The 14,813-nt window shown below is 35.4% G+C and overlaps 1 protein-coding gene across 1 annotated transcript in view; it reads right to left on the bottom strand.

Annotated features, from left to right (window-relative positions):
• COL11A1 (collagen type XI alpha 1 chain) overlaps window positions 1-14,813 on the bottom strand; it is a 167,430-nt gene that overhangs the window by 74,537 nt on the left and 78,080 nt on the right. The window contains exons 25-32 of the mRNA XM_026853967.1: window positions 14,644-14,697; window positions 14,136-14,180; window positions 12,709-12,762; window positions 9,478-9,522; window positions 7,831-7,884; window positions 7,706-7,750; window positions 4,342-4,395; window positions 3,336-3,443 (exon numbers count right to left, since the gene is read on the bottom strand). Coding sequence (XP_026709768.1) covers window positions 3,336-3,443; window positions 4,342-4,395; window positions 7,706-7,750; window positions 7,831-7,884; window positions 9,478-9,522; window positions 12,709-12,762; window positions 14,136-14,180; window positions 14,644-14,697 — 459 coding nt within the window. The remainder of the gene's footprint in view (window positions 1-3,335; window positions 3,444-4,341; window positions 4,396-7,705; window positions 7,751-7,830; window positions 7,885-9,477; window positions 9,523-12,708; window positions 12,763-14,135; window positions 14,181-14,643; window positions 14,698-14,813) is intronic.

Genomic DNA, 14,813 nt, shown 5'->3' on the forward strand with positions numbered 1-14,813 from the left:
TGAAGTGCTGTGTAGTGATATGAGGCTGAGGTCATTAATCTATTAATATTCCCTAAGAAATCAGGAGGTTGACAGGTTTAAGGGAGAAGAAATCCTTTTTAATTTATAATGTGATGGCTGCTCTGTTTTCCACAGAATTTTCATGACTAGCCATTTGAAGAAACGTTTGTTTCTTGAATAGTTCTGAACTCTTTGAGAATATGATAAATCATACCCCACTATTTGCTGACAATAGATTTGTGAACAAATATTGCCAACTTGCCATGTTCATAAAAGACAACAGGATGAGTAGTCTGATCAACACTGATGTTAACCTTTCTTAGAAATCAAATACAGTACCCTACCCCATTGAGTCTGTCTCTTCAGACCTCTAGAGGATGAGTGGTGTTTTGTCATTTCCAAAGGCAAGGGAAAGCAGCTTCAGTCTTTGAAAGATGGTAACTCTGGGGAAGAATTTGCCTATTTGCCTATGTTCCAAACTACCACATTTTGGAGAAGATCTCAATGGAAAACACATGATTATACTATATAATGTGGTACTCTGCAGTAAGATTAGATAGTGAAAATGAGGAAGGAGAAAACTGTATGGTTTCCTGTATGGGAAAGCAAATTTGTCAAAATAAACATGTCTATTCATAAAAAATGCACCACATGAGTAAAGATTTTGTGTTTTATCATATTCATGTAAGTGCATGTGTCTGGCCGAGACATTATTAAAGAAGAATTCTTTGATTTATGAAAATACTCATAATGCTGCCAGTTATGTGCCACACTGAAACAAGCTGCATGCATGACAATGACTGAAATGTTTTGCAGCATGATGGTGCATCAAACTCTTGCCAAATTCAGTGAAAGTTTTGTCCCTGATTTTATGATTAAGCAAGCCCAGTTGCCTAGGTTTTGAGTATGGATATGTATGGGGTTTTTTTATTATAAGCTCTTTTTTGATATGTTCTCATTGTTCTGGCACCATACTTGGCATTTTCTTTACTAAACAAATCCAGCCCTAGACCTACTTGGAAAGAGAATTTTCTTATCAGAGGAACAGCTGACTGTAGAGAATAAGAGACTACTCTGGTATTTTCATTATTATGGCAGAGTAGTACCTTTGGATTAAATAAGACATAGGAATGTCAAGGAAACAGGACATTAATAACCGGTCTTTCAGACACTTCCCTAATATTGTGGGGAGATCTAAGAGTTCATAAAGATTATTCTAGTCTTTGTGCTAAAATAGGTATCACAGGACCAACATCATAGAACTCTTCTCTGACACACTCCATTTTGGCCAAGTATCCTCAGAATATCAACATAAGGTGTTTGACTTTCAATGGGCAAGAAAAGGTATAAATATTTGTAGAAAAGGGAAAAAATTCAGTCTAAAATTCCAAGCCCAGCTAACAGTATTATCAACACCAATAATTTATTCAAATATGTTCTGAAATTTAGGGATTAAGATTCTGGACTTGTGAGACTGAGAGAGTCCCATATATGTCATAGTGAAGAAGAAATACTTGAAAACATGAATCTATATTCATACTGAGTAATTTGAGTAAGAAGAAATAAAAATAACTGAAATTTTATTAAAAAACAAGCAATTATAAAACAAAGTTCATTTTGTCTTTGCTTTACTTTGTTTTTGTCTTGTTTTGATGTGGGTTTTTTTTTGTCTGTTTTTTGTTTTTTTTAATTTAGACTTGAAAAAGATGGACTGTTTTGTAGATGTCCTCAGTCAATTAATTATTCTGCAGATACCATGACAACAATACAAATTTTTGTAAGATTCCTAATATTCTTACATTTTTGTCAGGTTAGCAATACTAAAAACAACCACTGCCATGAAACATACAGTTCTTTCTGGAGACCACAAATATATTGTGGGTGAAGATAATATGACCCTTATTATATGAGATTGTTTTGCTGATCTAGTTAAAACTGACTACACTGGCTTTCTGGCATGAACTCAGCTTGCATTCATGTAGGAAAATAGTTCTGAGTTTCTTCTTTTATATTTTTTTTGGTACATGACCTAATGAATCAATTCAATGACCTTTCAGCTGGTGAGATATCTTGCAAAATAGTGGAGAACATTAATTCATACATAATTCCCAATAGTTAAGTAAACCTGAGAATAAATCTTATTTGCAATGAGTGAACTGAGTTTTTGGATATACACTTTTCTAAGAGTTTATGAATGATATTATGCTCAAATTATAACCCTAACATCTTTCTGAAGTTCTACTAAAGATATATATGCAAAATTAGCAACTTTTGATGAAAAGAGTTTGTTCCAAAATTTGCTGAATACATTTTTTTCTTCCTAGAAAAACTCTTCGCTATGAACCTTATTACCTTTCTAGTAGTACCACATAATAAGATTTCAATGTATACTTTTGAAGACTGCATATAGAAAAGACAGAATAATTAATCATGATGTCAGATGGGATGTTTCTGGAAAATACTAATTGTTCTTATTTCAAGGACAGTGAGACTGAGAAAGAAATGTAAAATGCACTTTCTGTCTTATACTTTTCAAGACAGAACTAGCATTAAACCCACAGTTAACCAAAAAAACTAAAGGGAAATATTTTCATCAGCATCTTCTCACTTTAACGAAATATAGTATGCACATTTCTAAACAATCATTTCTATTTTATTTTATCATTCTTTCCCAGTTATCCAAAATGCCACTGCTGAAATCATCTTTCTTTTCTGATGGCATCACCCAATGAAATATGGTACTCACACATGCATTCCTCAGGCTCCTTTTCTCCTTGTATCATTGAGGTAAGGATTCTACAGAGATTTGTGCTTGTGCTCTCCTGTATTTCGTGTCACTATCCTTTTTTTCAGTCCTTTATTTTAACTTTTGCCTTTCACTTTTGCCTTTCACTTTTGCCAACCCTATTTTGGATTTTTATTCAGGATAGGTTTTCTGTTTAAAACAATCTTCATGTCACAATTTGTCATATGTCTGTGAAATTCACTCTCCAGCAGCACCTTTATCCTCCTTTGTTCCCAACTGTTTTCTTTGCAATGCATTTTCCTTTGCTGGCATGCTCTGTATGTAATTTGGGATAAGAATTTAGCTGCCTCACATGCTGATAAAGTACTATAATGCCCTTTTGTATACTTACAAAATAAAGATTCTCAATACTTGTTCAAATGTGAACTCCAGTGGTCTGCTGTAGTAATGGTGTCTCATAAAAACTACTGATAGGTAGCTGAAGATTTTGCAGATCTGGAGGCTTGGGTTTTTTGTGATGAAGATCATCACTAAATGATAAAGATCGTCATAGGCAGTGACATGTTTATGTTGATATCTGGCTACTAACCTTTTCCCCAGCTGGACCAGCAGCCCCTGGGTCCCCAGATGGACCTGCTCGACCTTTTGGACCTTCTGGGCCGTCTTCTCCTCGTGGACCTGGCTGACCAATTTCTCCCTAAAATACACCACCTTATAAATATGAACAATTGCCTTTGTACATATATTAGAGAGCCTACCTATAATTACTTGAAAATGTTTTCAGTAAATGTAAATAGAGATTAGAAGAATAGAATCATAGAATGGTTTGGGTTGGAAGGGATCTTTAAAGGTCATCTAGTCTAAGACCCCTGCAACACGCAGGGACATCTTCAACTAGATTAGGAAAATAACACTGTTTATGTTCATTCTATAAATGCAAATACATATAAACTAGGTGCTGAATATTACTTTCAAAGTGTAAGAGCCCAGTTGCCTTGCCTGAAGAGAGCTGCATTTGCAAACTGTATTCTTATTTTTCCTTCTCTAAATTCTTGTGAAGGCATTCTGACAGTCCAAAGAAAGAAAAATGTTTGTTTCTAGGTACTTATGTGGATACCATCTTCACAGTTATTTATTCATACAGATACATGCCAGAAGCCTCTTGTGAGAAGTTTTTTTTAGAACCTCCACAACTCTTACTATGAAAGGAAGTGCCCATTGGGCTAAATAACATTTTGACAGAGATCTGCAAGATGCTAGGTTGGAATCAAAGTATCTTTATCCTGGATAGGTTAATTTTCCTAAGGCAGATACTAGAGATCTTGGAATCTAGAAAAGAAGATTCCCTAGGAAGAAGCTTTGTGAAAAGGATATCTAAGACTGACATTCTCTTTCTCTTTAGAACTGTGCCATTGTTGATTCACAAGAATGTAATCTCTGGCTCAAATCTGTACATGCATAGGGAATATAAATAATTTAAGATACTAGGTTTTATTTTATTTCTGGTTTAAATTTATTTGTTTGCTTCAGTGATCCTTTCAAAGTAATAACATTTAAACTTTTTAAGAACATATGAGCTGTGAATAAATACTTACCCGGTCACCTTTAAGGCCCATGTCACCTTTAAATCCTGGAAAACCATCTTCACCCTAAAAAAGGCAGAAATGCATGCAACTTTTAATAATAGAGAGGTGTTTTTTGTTTTGTTTTGGTTTTGTTTGTTTTGTTTTTTTTTTCCTGCAGACAGAATAAGAAAATACATTCACTACAGATTAAAATAATTTGCATAGATAAATTAAGAACTTCAGACACCAGAAAATCTAACATGGTTGTTGATATTTTAGAGAAAGTATATCAGTGCACTACACAAAATGACTTTTTAAGTTCCTAATAACAGCTGTTTAAATCTGTTTAGAGAAAATAGAATTCTACTGTTTTACTATGAATTATCTTGCAAAGTCCTTTATGAACTCCTAAGCTTTTTTTTGATTATCACTCTTTTTAATAAGGTCATCCATTCACTTATCTAAAAAAATGATGGCAAATTATTCAGTGTTATTCTCTGTGATAGAAGAATTTCCCTTTAATTAATTTTTCTTTTAAACTAGTGTCTTAATAGCATCATGAAAGGAATCAAAACATTGGCTGGTTGTGACATCTTAATAATAATAATAAAAATATATATAAATGTTCATAACATAAAAGAAGAAGTGGTCAACTCTATATAGCAGTTTGATGTCTAGCAGGACTCAGACCTGCCTACTCTCATTGGCTGATGCAATTGAAAGAAAGTAGAAAAACCAATGGATATTAAGACTAAATCCATACACAATGGCACATGGCAAAACAGATGGACATTACTGTTATTCCTAGTGAGAACTACTTATTTACTGCCTAGTAAATTCTGGTAGAAAATTTACTCCAAGCATTTTAATAGGTTTTCATGCTGAAGTACAGGCAGACAGTACTCAGACAAGTTTCATTTACATCTGTATGAGTTCAGATTCAGTTGTTCAGTGGAGTTCATGACTCGCTTGAGCATAACTGATCAGTTTCGGGTTACCTCTTTCTTAGACTAACTCATCATATAACTACTTATCCAATAGTCAGACAACAAAGATTATTGACTGCATTTTTATCTAATGCTTATTTATATCCTGGGAGTGAAGGTCTTTGTGATGAATAAACACATAGTAAAATCTTTTACTATGATGCTGGTTTTTTATATGCTGCCGTAATATTGCTGACTTAGAAACTGAGTAATATTTGGACTGTCCAGAAAGACAGGAAAGAGTGATACTGTGCTCCATGTTGCTGAAATAAAAGAGAAAAGCTTTCTATTTCATCCTCACTTTGAAAAAGAAGTTTGCAATCTGAACTCCTGGGCCCGCAAAAGCTTTATCTTCTCCCAGATCAGCAACAGAGACAAATTGCAAGGCTAAAGCCATTTTGACTCTGTTCAGAAGTAGTCATACTGCATGAAACAAATAACCCTAGAAAGTGTGATAGAAATAGATTTTCTAGTGATGAACAGATCAAAATAGGTGAGAAGACATCAAGATTAAAAAAAATAATCAAACAAGCAAATATATTTTCTTGATAAAAAAAAGTTGAGGTAACCCATCATGATTCATTGAAAAAAGTACCCTAAAAAACATTCTAAAATGATTTCCCATTCTTTCTAGATGGTGAAACTAAGCTTTATATGGTCATCTTACATTGCATACATTAAAATTTCAATGTGGTCTTTCTTAAAATTTAGAGAAAGATGAAAAAAGTAGAGTGCAAACACATGAAAAAAGCTTTAATTGCAAAAGTTGCTCAGTTATGCACATGGACTGTAATAATTATATGAGAACACTTTGCAACAAATCACCAAGGACTGACCATGTGCCAACTAGTGACCAAATGGCTGCCAAATGAACTGAAACTCTCCTCCAGCTTTCACAGTGAGGTTCCAGCTATTGAGATCTAAAAAGGCTGGGTTTATTCCATGTAGGAGGAGAGAGCTGAATGCTCTATTTCCTCTTCTGCTGTTATCAAAAAATAAAATAGCTAAAGAGTTCTAGTCACATTTACTGGTTGGTACAGAGATGTACCTCTTCTGATATCCCTGGAATCATTCCAGATCTACAGAGGCTCTCCTGAATGATCAGTTTATTTCTCTTACAGTGCTTTCCCCCGTGTAATGGCATTTGAATAATTTCAGCAAAAAAGACCTGTGTAACAGACCTTTAAAGCACTGTGAGTCCAATCTAAGAAACATGTGTGACCTTTTAGGTATTTAGTAGAGATCAGTGTCTTACTGAAACTATGAGTTCAATTTTTAGGACCAAAGAAATATTGTAGAGATTATGCTAATCAGTATTCATCGATACACACATATATAGACACTCATATATTAAGTTTATTTATATGTGAGTCCTGTATTTTGTCCTAGCTGGACATTAATCACTCAATAAGGCACCAGAAAAAGCTGGCTTTTTGAACTGTCCAGTCTCCACAGGTATTAAACACACTCCTTTTTAGTTTAGAATAATTGAGCAACTTTAAAATGAGTATGCAGACTAGACAAACTGTGGTTTAGGAAAGCTGAAGAATGTACAGCAGCTCTTGACATCTGAGCCCGAAAGACAGATCTCTAGTGCTGAAATCAAGGCTTTTTTGGCAAATGAGTCTTCTGCTTTAGACATAGCTATAAATATACACACAGTAGCCACCAGAGCCACAAGGCTGAATTTGCCTGTGTGGTCAGGAGGTATGACCAATGGTGTTTGTTATTTGTCTCTCATTCCAAGTGCTGAGGGAAGTGGGAATTAAAACCAATACTGTCTGTAGTTGCAGCCACCGCAGATCATCAGAAGTCAATAGAGATCGCAGTAGCTGGTGTTTGCTCTAGTAAGAGCTCTACATACAGAACTAATGGTATCAGGGAGACATAAAAGTTTTCTTCATATTTGTTTATATGCATCTGACTGGAGCTGCCCATCACTTTGGCAACAGTTCCCCAAATGTCTGGTACAAAAATATCTGGAACCTAGAGAGCCATTGGAAGTTGCACATAAAAAATAAAAAATGTAGCCTACAGGTCTATCTAAACAGCTAAGATGGCACTATTGTCACCACAAATCTCTATGATGCACAAACTTTTCAGTATCCACTATAGAATCTATTAACAAGAGGGGGGATGTTGAATTCTCTACTTAAGAGCACCCTTTGAGAGAAGTTTCTTAAATGAGTGTGAAGAAGGTCCAAAAATATTCTAATAACTGAAGGTTTTATATTCACTTTGCACCAACTTAAATAAACATGGAGGTTACTATTTTATGAACTGGGCTTGGTATGTCCTCAGGGTAAGGCAAAAATAAACCCACTGCTGTGTTCCTAAACACACTGCAGTGAAGGACACAAAAGGCATTGCAGTGAAATAACACAGAAAAAGGGAAAGAAATTAAATACCTTTTCACCTTTGGATCCCTTGAGACCACGGACACCATCAGCTCCCTACAGAAAGAATATAAAGAATGACCCACATGCCTATATTCAAAAAGGGGTGGGGGAGGAATCTAGTAATTAAATCTTACCTTTACACCACGAGGACCTGGATAGCCAATTGGACCCTGAGGACCTGGAGGCCCCTAAAACAGATTGGAGTAAAGAACTTTTGTTTGTACAGCACTTGGTTAGCAAACAGTTCTCTTCTGAGTCTAATCCCAGTTCCTTCACTATAATGCAGCACTCGTGTGTGAGACATCAAAATAACACTGGGCTGCCTGCCACTAAGAAAAGTGACGGCATCACAAAGCACCCTTCAATGTCACTATAAAACTATTAATAGAATTATGAACTTGGTTCTACATGTATATTTGGGAAACATCTATCCACAATACAAATTATCTGAAACAATGATGAATGGAAAATGTAACAAACAAACAAACAAAAAGATGCCTATTAGAAACCAGTGGTGTCTTACTGGAGAATTTATATTTTAATTATGACGATGACAAAAGTAAAAAGTTGATATCATAATAATGATAATAATAAAAATTGTGGGGTTTTTTTGGTTTTTTTTGGTTTTTTTTTTTAAAGACATTCCAAATCTAAAAGCTAAAAGGCTCATGGTGCTACCAATATTGACTGGTGTCTGGATGCTGTTATTTATGGTTTGTTGAGCATTTTAATGATGCTTAACTTCAATACTATGCAATCCAATGGCAGTATCTAAAGAAACTGTGTTCTGTAAACAATGGAAGCAAAGAAGCCTGGAAATATACATATCTGTGTCTGAGGCTGAGCTGCTTTATTGATTCTTCTATGTCTGAGATAACAAAACCTCTCCCCAGTGGGGCCACTGATAAGGTCTTTTTCCCCTTTCCAACTGTGTCTTTTCACAAAACCTTTAGAATAATGTCCCTGAGAAATAAAATTTTCTATCAAATTTGGTTGAAATTGATCAGTAAATTCAACAGACATAAGGAACAACTGACAGATGGTCACACACCTGTAATTTCAAAAATGCTCTGCGTAAGTTTTATTTTCTTAAGAAATCAAGACAAAATCTACAAGCCTCTAACAGATAACATTTTGGACAAACAGTAATACATTGGTAATATGTACTTTCTGCAATGTATTACTCATTCATTCATCTTATTTATCCAGAATACAGCCTTTTGGTATTGCCACTGAAATCAGTAGTGCAACTGAAACTGATTTCAGGTGCTATAAGGGGTGTTATTCAAATAAATAAGAGTCAATATTGAGCAAGCAGAATACTTTAAAAAGCCCCAAGACCCTTCAGTGCTTCATAAAGAAATTACTTTTCACTGCCACTGACTTGAAAGTGACCTAAAAATATACAATGTATATGCACGCATTTGTAAATCTTCAAAAATCAAAGTTGGGAAGAACCCTAGTGGGTATTCTACAATGGAACTGTAAATGCAAACTATTTACAAGTTATTTATATGAAATGTATGCAACTTTTAACTGATTGCCATTCTGTCAACTCCACAATTGGTTTTACTGTAAAAGAGTTATCTCTATATTATTTTGAATCTCTATAATAGAATATAATAAATATGCTTGTCTGCACACAGATGCTTTGAATGTGTCATGGGTTTTTTATTATCTTCCTTGGTTCTTGGAGAAAAAAAAAAATGTCATAAAGCTGAAGAACTGCTAAAGGTTTTCTTGAAAGCTATGTAAATAAATGGAAAATTTTTAAAACTCACCAATGCACCTTTATCTCCAGACTGACCCTCTTTGCCAGGATGACCCTGATTTAAGAGAAATGTTTCTGATTTGGTTAATACTATTTTTTTTGGTAGTGATATTTTATTATAAAACCACAGTTATTTAAACACTTGAATTTCTGGTCGTTAACCCCCCTTCTTCTGTATTAGAACACACACACACACAAAATTTTGAGGAAAGGTTTTCCTCTCAATACCAATTTAGTTTATGTAACAAAGAAAAAGCTGGACAATAGTTATGTTAATGTTTTCAGGAATATCCTAATCACTCCTGTTTAGTTAACGTTTCAGCAGTAAGAGGTTTTTAATGCAAGATACTCTCAAATTTGATTTTGAAACAAGCAGGGTGATTAATACTACAGCATGAAGACATTCCTAAAATTATTTAAAAGATTATGGAATTGCAGAAGCCAATAGCAGGCTGATTTAGTTTTAACGTTCTACGTCTCAAACTGTGACCTGCTTTTAAAGCAAAATATGTCTTAGTCTTTATTCTACATCACTGATGTTAATACTGCAGGGCTCAAAACATCGACCAGTCAATTTTTTTTTCTTTCTGAAAAAATGTACACAAAATTTAAAGGCACTTTAATGAAACCAAAGGTTAATAGAATATTACTCTTCATGAGAATCAGTCAGGAATCCTTTTTCTATTTATGTTCATCAGTTTTATTAGAGGAACATAGTAAATCTCTAGTTCTGCCAGTTACTAAAATCGTTCACGTTTTGGAGTCACTGACATCCCAAAATGTTTTCAGTGTGACAAACATGATATGACTTTGGTGTGGCTGTTAATCACTTACGACAAACCTCTGGTGCTTATATTCAATTTTCTGGCCTTGGAAAACAGTCTAAAGTATGTTATTTATTATAATAATGATTTAAAAAAGTATTTGATACTTGCTTATCAGTGATTATTAATTTTCCTTTAAAGGGTTTGTCTTATTAACACTGAATATATGTTGTTTTTTAAAATGTATGTGTGTCAGTTCTTTACTCCTAATCTCACAGAACATGCTTTCTTGTGCACAAAATTTTAAATCTTCATCCAGTATCAGAGACCTCCATAACATTAAATGACTTGAAAAATGCTGCTATTAAAGAGCATATTTGTAAGCCTTTAGATTTCCATTAATTCTAGTATATCACTTTTAACAATGTCTCATTTTCAAAACAGAACATTTCCTCACATAGAAGTAAAACAAAATAGCTAGCAAGAATTTTCCTGATCTCCTGAAAAAATACTCTTGAGCTTCCACTTGATCTTAACACAGATATCATGGGACCAGTTACAGAGCACATTGCAATCAGAAGGTACCGCCCATTGCCTTCAATCACTAGTGTAATTCTATGGTTGTATAATAAATAGGTCATGTCAAGTAGAATGGATTTAGTTTAACCTGCCTCTCCTGCCCTTTCTCTGAAAAAAACTCCTGTGCATGAGGGAGATAATTTTGGTTAGGTGTACTGGGTCTGGCTGGGCTGGAGCTAATTTTCTTCACAGCAACCTATATGGTGCTGTGTTTTGGATTTGTCACTAAAACTGTGTTGATAACACACCAGTGTTTTGGCTATTGCTGAGCAGTGCTTGTACTGCATGGAAGTTTTCTCTTTGTTCCGTTCTAATCCCTCAGTGAGTAGGCTAGGCGTGGGCAAGAAGCTGGGAGGGGACACAGATGGGGTAGATGTCCCAAATTGACCAGAGGGGTATTCCATGTCATATGATGTCTTGATCAGCAATAAAAGCTCAAAGAAAGGAGAAGGAAGGAGGGGATGTTCATGGTTATGGTGTTTGTCTTTCCAAGTAATTCTTATGTGTGCTGAGGCCCAACTTTCCAGCAAGTGGCTAGCCATCTGTCTGCAGATTGGAAGTAGTGAATGAATTCCTTATTTTCCTTTGCTTGTATGCGTAGCTTTGTTCCACTTACTAAGCTGTTGTTACCTCAACGTTTTTTTGAGTTTTCTTGCTTTTGATCTTCTGATTCTCCCCCATTCTGCTGTAGGAGGAGTAAGCAAGTGACTGGGTGGGTGCTTAGCTGCTGGCTGCGGTCCACCCACCACAGTAGGGATGTATACAAGGTACACACCTGATTATCTTTTACAGCACTTCCCCCTTGCTTTTAAGGTTTAACAATATGCAGAGTTTAAAATAATGCTTATGTTTGGAAATTAATATTGTTCCCAGCATGCAGAAAAGGGTAAGGGGGAAAGTTCAAATGTTTAGACAATAATTCAAGATACAGATTTCCAGCTGGACTGTCACTGCATATGTAACATTCTCCATGAACATAGTACTTGGGTGGGTAAAAGAGAGATGTGAGAGCTCTGGGTACAGTTCTGTATTTGTAATATAAGCATCTATGTACTGAAACCCCTGCAGACAGTTCTGTTGTTCTTATCCTAGCAAAACCCTACTGAAAGTCAGGTTTAAGAAATGCAGATTTAAACTAAAAGAAAAATTGTAAGGGAAAATGGCATGGGGAGGAGAGACATAGTCTGAGAAGTCATACCGACTGTCTAATGGCTCTTGGTGGTATAAAAAGATGATGATTTTGATGCAAGAAAACTAGTGTATATGCATGTCATTATGAACAATGATTCCATTTAAGTTTGATGTCTAAACTCCAAGCCATGCTACTCAGGTGGTTAGGTTACACTCTGCTCATGTAAGTGAATGCATCCTCAGAGCTAAGATGAATTCCTTAGTGATTACAAGATTCTAAAGTTTGGCTCAGGTCTGTCCCAGTGTAGACAATAAAAGAAGAAGCCCAAACATGTAATATGCACCTTAGCTCAGGAAGCAGAGAAAGATCTAGTCTCTTCTATGTTTCCTCAGAGAACAAGTGGTGAGCATTTTTAGACATGATTTGCTTTGCCATACCAACATAGTAGGACTACAGTGAAACAGTATCTGGCCCCTTGTGTGTCAGTTAGGTTATTTACACATCCCTGCAGATGTTTCAGATGCATTTCATCATCTGGGAACACATTTTAAAGGCCCACAGACATTTTTAGCAGCTGCTTCAAAAATGTAATTCTCTTAGTTTTAACAGCTCAAATAATACAGGGGTGTTAGATGGATCTTATGTTGTTGACAACTAGGACTACCAGTGCTTTTACTCTTTCTTTTTGCAACACAGGTATCCAGAAATATTTATTACTTGGTAAAAGTACTTAAACATTCAAGGGATAAAATATTTGGTTACTTACAGGAGGCCCATCAGAACCAGGAAGGCCAGGAAGGCCAGGTTTGCCTTGAGGTCCCTAAAGGCAGTAACAGAGACGCATCATAAGAACAATAGTGAACATTCTATCATTTGCTAGGATGACAGAGGATCATCCTTGTTGAGGACTGGTATGCAGTATGCCCTAAAGCTTCAAACTATCTTAAATCTTTTTAGCATTTTAAAACAACTGGCAATGGCAAACCCATTGCAGGTGTAGAGTACAACAAAAAATAATAATAATAATTGAAAAAAAAAAAAAAAAAGGAAAGAAAAAGGAAAAAACCCCACACCCATATCCAATACATTTGAATCTAAGAGCTAAGGATATAAAATACCTAAATGCCTTGATATGGTTATCAGGGATAAACCAAAAATATAACAAAACTAAACCCAGGAAAATACTGTCATATAATATATTAGCGCAAGGTCAGTTCTTACAATCTTTAATCAATACAAATCACCCATATTTTTTAGTGAGATGCTTGACTGAGAACAGGCTTCAGGAATTACTCTATGAATGTGCACGTATCCAAAACAAAATGGCGAAAAATTCTCCAGTGTACAAAAGTACTATTTAGAATTTCAGGAATAAAAGGATTAACCACATGAAAGATACCAATAAGATCAAGAGGCAGAGTACAGGTTACAGAACTCCAGCTTTCATAGCTGAAAGGCATGGTATGTCTTTGTGACAGTGTCTTGAATGTGTACATTGAGGATCTAGCCCATTTTGCTAGAATAATACTTCTTAGGCACACAGGCAGGTAAAAAGCATTTTCTAAAATCTCCTTCAATTTCTCTTAAAGTATATACTAAATAGGGAAGAGGAGCAAAATCAAAGAAGAGTCAATAGACCAGGAATTCAGCAAGAAGGGAAGAAAAGTAAAATTAGTGTAAAATTCAAGTGACGTTTTTAAAATTAACAGATAACATGTTTCACACCACAAGAACATGTACAAACAGAGCTGAAAAAAACAAGTGACACTGCAGTATGCCAATTACACTGCAGTTATGTTAAAATACGATCCTTGAAAAAAGAGAACAGAATCAGACTTGAGTAGGTAAAACTTTGATAAAAAAAAAGAGATTAATAAAAATAATTTTCACAGCTTGCAGTGAGATTAACTAACATACAAGTATACATGGTTTAATATTGTTGATGTGATTCTGAAGCTAAGAACAGAAAAGTAATTCAGAATAAAGGGAGGAAACTATGCTTGTGACAAAGCATATATGAAAGGAAAGCCAGACCTCTGTTGGTTATTCAATTTACTTGATGATTTCAGGAAGATCTGTTAACTTTGAGATCTTAGGTTACTATTCTGTAAAACACAGCAAAGCCCTTAAGCACATAAGCAAGGTTGTTGCACAGAACTGACTGTGAAATACCAGAATAATGCTGTAACTTACTTTTTCACCAGGAGGTCCAATAGGACCTTGCGGACCAGGAAGCCCCTATTAAAAAGAAACCAGTGTGAGAAACCAGGGAGAACAATATACATACATTCACCCTACTAAAGGTCCCTCATTAATCTGTTTAAACACACTGGCAAATATAAGTGGCTTTTTTTCCCCCTTACGAGTTAGATCAGGAGTTTTGTGTGAGCCTTTTGCACAAGCCTCTATTCTGGCAGTAGGTCTGTAACAAGATCCTATTCAGAACCCTCCTCCAGGTGTGGCCATTCCTGCTGCATTCCAGGAACACTGAATGAGTCATTTTTCTCCTGAATGAAAAATCCCTCTGAAAGCTTACTTGAAAACTCTGCTCCACTGCCCTCAGCACATTTTCAGCATTATTTATAAAATCCTTGAAGCTTTATCAGTTTTGCACATGAAAAGCTAGCCTTTTAGTAATTTCCATTTATTAAACATTTGCTGCACATTACATCGTGTTTCTTGAGAGTTATTTTACACTTACTTGTGGGCCTGGAATTCCTTGCTGACCAGGAGGTCCTGGTTCCCCTTGAGGACCCTACCATGGAAAAAAATACCAGGGCATTAGGTTTGCATTTCTGCACTACAGATCTTCATTGTCAGGACTAAAAGGAATACAAACTCATCTTTGTTCCTCCCTCTTTAAAGTCTACC

The sequence above is a fragment of the Athene cunicularia genome, assembly GCF_003259725.1.
Source record: "Athene cunicularia isolate RWA chromosome 8 unlocalized genomic scaffold, athCun1 chr8_part1, whole genome shotgun sequence".
Taxonomy (NCBI): domain Eukaryota; kingdom Metazoa; phylum Chordata; class Aves; order Strigiformes; family Strigidae; genus Athene; species Athene cunicularia.